The sequence below is a fragment of the Galeopterus variegatus genome, unplaced genomic scaffold (assembly GCF_000696425.1).
Source record: "Galeopterus variegatus unplaced genomic scaffold, G_variegatus-3.0.2 Scaffold9684, whole genome shotgun sequence".
NCBI classification, from domain to species: Eukaryota; Metazoa; Chordata; class Mammalia; order Dermoptera; family Cynocephalidae; genus Galeopterus; species Galeopterus variegatus.
This window is the reverse complement of record NW_007735795.1, coordinates 8,410-13,892: the sequence shown is the minus strand read 5'-3', so window position 1 is coordinate 13,892 and position 5,483 is coordinate 8,410. Positions and strand designations below refer to the sequence as shown.

Sequence of the window (5,483 nt, the reverse complement as noted above, 5' to 3'; positions counted from 1 at the left end):
GTGGTCTCTACAGAAATAATTTAAATATGCAAATATTTGTTCTTAAGAATAGCCTTGGTTTCTACAAGATACAATGTATCATTTCACATGTCAAGGTAGTTCTTTTGAATAAACTCAGAGCATCTTAGCAAGTTATTCAAATCTTAAGTTTCTTAAACTGCTGTATGTTATATCATTTTACACTAATAAAAAATTAAAGAGTCTGATTTTGATACAAAATTATCCGATCAAAGATTATATGATTTTAAAGACTATTATAGCAAGAACATTATCAAATTAAATAATTCAGCACAATGGCAAATTATGACTTTGATTCCATTAATGAGACATTAAACCAAGCTGTACAACAGTACAAGTGTTTAAACTTCTTAAACTCTATGCCTTAAAACTTTATAAGTTTTTAAATTATATCAAAACCTCATAAAATTGACAAAATGTATTTTTCTTCTACATACCTTTACACTTAATTTCCCATCTAAGAATATATATATTTTTTGGTATAGTTTTATTTGTGCCACTATTATTTTTTTAAAATGGTAATGCCATCTCCTAAATGACTTATATTGTTCTAAGATAGAATTGTAATTGCAGGACTACTAAGTTTGTGTTACAGATATCAAACTGTGGAAAAATCATTCACTGAGCTTGCTTAATACATACCACTACCACAGTAATAATTCTTTGACCTCAAGGACAATGAACTGGCAAATATACTGGGAGAAAGTCTTTTTAAGAAAGAGAGGAAAAGATGTCCTTCCGTCTATGAAAATTAAATTTCTGCCTTTGTGTTTCATGTAGATTTCTGGCTAATTCTAGTTAGTACAAAACCCAAGTACTTATGCCTTGTGTACTGATCATAATACATGTCAAGAAGGCCAGGAATAATGATGGGGAAAAAGAAAAGGAAGAAGTGGGCATTGTCACTGAGATTGTGAGTAGATGAAGAAATCATCCTCATAGCCAATAGCATTTTTAAGAAATGCATTTTTCTCCAAATTATCTGGAGTATAGCAAAGTAGTTGTGTCTCTTCTTTCCACCATATCAACAATCCTGATAACCTGTCAAAATTATTGATTTTCCACACAGCCACAAAGTGTTATGATACAAATTTGGCACTAACATTATAAATTTCGAAGTCAAGGGCAGACTGTAAAGACAAAAAAAATTTTTTTTTTTTTTTTTTTTTATGTTCAAGGAGGAGCAAATCTTATGTCATATGAAAGGAAACTAGTGGAATAAAATACCCTTTACGGGACGCAGAATAGAATCCCTGACGATCTCCTGATATTCCTTATTTGAAGGGAAGCTATAGCTATAGTGCAGTTTATCCTACTTACTGTCTAGTTCTTTAGGGAATATTCGGTAATTATTAAATGGACCCGAAATGGTGATGAATATTTAGAAAATATTTAATATGATTGATAATAAAAATAGAATTAACCATTTTGTTCCTAATGTCTCAAGTAGCATCTCAATTTGTTGAACTAAAAACGTGAATAAAGCAAAAGCATTAAGATTTTAGTAGTAGAACATTCCATGGGCTTGCTTATCTTCTACTTTTAAACAATAAACTATTTAAAACCTTATTTTGAAATCGTTAGAATTAGACTACTTTGACGATTACTTTATCTTTGACTTGATAAGCTCAAGAATGGACAAGAACTTTGAACAGAAAGGGAGGAATCTGTTCACATCAGTGTCTAAATTTATCCAGATGGGCTCTATCAAGATTTCCAGACAAAACTGTTAAAGAAAAACTACTCCCTCTTTGTTTTCTTCCATGTCTTACCAAACTTCCTGCAACAAAACAGGCAACATTTTGTGAACAGAAATATACTAGTTGCCACACAGGCCAGTAGGAACCCAATCACGTCCAAGGAGTGGTACTGGAACCAGGTGAGATTGTGGGAAGCTGGCCGCAGGTGCTTGGCTCCTTTGTGGCGCATGACAAATTCAGTCCAGAAGACTGCTCGGTCCAGGGGCTTCACAGGCTGATCGTGGTGAATCTTTGATAACCTCATAGCATTCTCTTTGTAGCTGAAGATTGAATACATGGATAGCAACTTAAAGAATTTGTTAAGTACATGATACACCTGAAATTATGCCATATATTCTTAAAATTATTGATGAGAGTTAGCATTTTAAAAGCTCAGATATAAGAATGTAGAATATGTTGGCTGAAAATGCCAAAATTCGATCTCATTTGCCTTGTATGGCGTTAGGGTCAAGGTAGTGACAGGCAGCAGCATTCAGGGGCAGGCTGATGATAAAGGAAACCCCTCCCCCACCCATGTTGGCCTGGAGTTTTTAGTGTGAACAATAAGCTGGTCTTCAACAGTGCCAAGTAATGTTTTCAGTCTGTGGTCGTTTTGGCCACTATACTTCTGAGTAAAATAAAAAGCCCATCTGATCTTTCAGGCATGAAATGAGGTCTCAGAGTGAGTAGATGCTGCAATCTTTGCTACAAGCTATGGAGGGATTCAAGTGCCAGTGGTGAGATGCGACAATGGCAACAGCAAGGACACTGAGCCTTCTACCTTCACTTAAGGAACAAAAGATCAGGCCACAGTTTTGGCTTAAGGTTTTGGATGTTGACCTAGAAGGAGGATTTCGTTGGATTTCAGAAGAAGGTGGAAGCTTTATTCTCCCACACTAAAGAACCAGCATTATTTAAGGAGAGTGTAACAACATTAAATTATAGAAGATTAAAAAATGACATGTAGAAAGTTCTGAAGGAGAAAATTGTGAGCCAGAGATTTTATACAAAGCCAAGTTGATTATTGCTTTAAAAAGAAAACAAGGCAGAGTTTCTTTAATATGCAAAAATTTAAAGAATAAGTGCCTCTTCTGTATATATTGCATAAAAATGAGAAAACAACAAAAGCACCCAGATACATAAACAAAATACTTCTCATAACAAGTTACTAAGAACAGAGACTCACAGGACTGGGACAAATATAGTAAAACAGGAATAGCATCATTTAGTCCACATAATATAAAACTAAGATTAAACAACATTGGACATTGTGGGCACAGACAAGATGCATATGTTGTAAGCCTAAACCACGTGATAACATATCAAACAAAAATTAATATCTGGTGTTTAAGAGATGTGTGGGAAGCTGGGAAATGACTTCATAGTGAAAAGCCATTCTATGGTGACCAAAATTTGAAACATTTAAAATATAATTATTCTAATCTCTTAATGTAAGCAATTTATCTGGTATTAAAGAAATATTTACTCAAAGCCTGGTTACTCTTTCATTTTTATTTTAGTGATTATTTTTTATTTTTTAAATTAAAATATACCAGTATAAGATATTTTTTATTTGAAGTAGTACTATCCATTTTTTATAAAATAACTTTCATCTTTTTCTTAGCTATTTATAAATTAGCAAAAACATTTTACCTGAGGTTATGTTTCCCTACCAGTAAGATTGGTCTTAAAATCGTGGTCCCTACCAGTAAGATTGGTCATAAAAGCTTGAGGGGAGATTTTAGTGATTTTTAATTTTAATTTTTCTTTTTTTCTGTTATACTGTCTAAGTCCTGTATAATGGGAGTTTCTGTAAGTTTTTAAGATATTAACATAATCACTTTTTATAAAAATGATGGCTTTTGCCTTTTTAACATAACTGATTTTCTTTAAAGCAATTTAAATATTTCTTTGAAGTTGTAATTTATTACCCATTCACAGCAGGTGAATCAAAATGCCTCCATAGAATTTTGGAAGTATAAGACAACCATGTTTGAGATTAGTGTGTATTGGTAATTATTTATGAGTAATTCATTTAAAATGGAATGAAACAATTTATTGCTTTTAAGGAGGTGGATGCTTCTCAGAAAGAATACATATATACTCACGAAGGGTTGTAAATCACTGCTTTCAAAGCATTAAGCAGATCTGAACTCGTCATTGTTTCCAAGTCCACTTCAACAGCTGCCCCTTTGGCCTTTACTCGAGCCATATTATCAGGCTGATCAGCAAACATGGGAATTCCCACCATAGGGACCCCATGGTAAATAGCTTCATAGATCCCATTGGTTCCACAATGAGTGATGAAAGCTCTGGTTTTGGGATGACCTAAGAGGAGAAAAAATAATGTAGCATTATTCTAAATTGTGAGAATTCCAGAAAAATAGAAACATGGCATCTATACAAAGTATTGACTTAATTAGACAGCATCTTCTATGTAACGTGCTGTGCCATGAGGCTTATATATAAATTACTCTTGGCTCCAAAGGTAGCAGTGAGTAGTTACTCCAGCAGTTAATTCAGATCTCAAACATCTGAGATGATTTGTGTTGAGTTTAAATGATGGAGTGTAGTTGTCATGTAGAGAAGTTGTTGGAAGGAAGAATACATGAATACTAAGGATTGGAGAGATTTAAGAAACTAAACTGTTGTGTGATTGGGGAAGGGTTGGTATGATGTTCAGTTTCAAGGAGAGAGCATTGGCATAACAGGCTAGAAACACAGGCTACGACAAATTCATGTAGTGCTCTGTTTAAGAAAATGGGAATTTATACTTGATTTTATAGCAGTGTGGAGTCATTTATAATATTAGAAATGGTGATATACAAATGGCCCACAATGGAATTATCAGATTTTTCTTTTCCAAAAGTTATAGAGGGCAAGATAGAAAAGCAGTGGGAGAAAGGATACAAGAATCAAGAGGGGGCTGCAATATTCCATGCAAAAGTTAATGAGAGCCTGATCTAAAGGTATGTTGATTCTCAGTCTGAGTCTGAATTTGTATAATAAATGGGAGAATTTTAGATTCTACATTTATTTTGGAGCTCCAGAAGAAATATGAAGAAGACATTAAGTTTTATGTTTGCTAGTTTGCTTGCGTTGAATACAAATTCGTTGTGGGTCGTTGTTGTTGAGTAATTATTCAGATTATCCCTCATTCCAGTCTGTTTAGTTTCTTTGGTCTTACCAAGAAGATCATTCTGTGGAATCCATTCATAGAGCCTTGTATTGGGTCCTAATGTATCTGGTTTCTTTCCTGTGTATCTCCACAGAACCTATTAAGACAAATGTCTTTACTCTATTAGAAGATGATAGGGATCAAAGGGATCTGTCCATCAGATAGGACAGATCATAGGGATCTGTCCATCAGATAGGACAATTTCTTTGAATCAGTCTAGGTCATTGCCTCTATGTAACAGATGAGCAATTTGAGACTCTGAGAGATGAATTAGTGAGTGATTTTAAACCACGTAATCTACAGGTATATTTTAAATGCTTGAAAGGTCTAATAGACGGGCTATCATTATCATTACAATTCTCACCTAGCAGATGAAAAGGGAAAAAAAGACAATCTGTAACCAAAAGAGTTATATATTAGTGTTACCAGGTCATCCTGGTAAAGAAGGGTTTTTAAAAGCAGTTTTCTGAAGTAAAAGTGAAAGATACTGTTTACATTCACTTTGTTAAGAATTTGTTAAATGTTTTCAAATTTTGTATCATACTTGA

The 5,483-nt window shown here is 33.8% G+C and overlaps 1 protein-coding gene across 1 annotated transcript; it reads right to left on the bottom strand.

Annotated features, from left to right (window-relative positions):
- Positions 1-1,758: 1,758 nt before the first annotated feature.
- LOC103609498 (UDP-glucuronosyltransferase 2B31-like) lies at positions 1,759-5,032 on the bottom strand (the record flags this gene model as incomplete). Its single annotated transcript, XM_008593809.1, has 3 exons — positions 1,759-2,038; positions 3,866-4,085; positions 4,945-5,032. Coding segments are annotated over 3 exons (588 nt in total), but the record flags the coding sequence as incomplete, so codon positions are not given.
- Between the last annotated feature and the right edge of the window lie 451 nt (positions 5,033-5,483).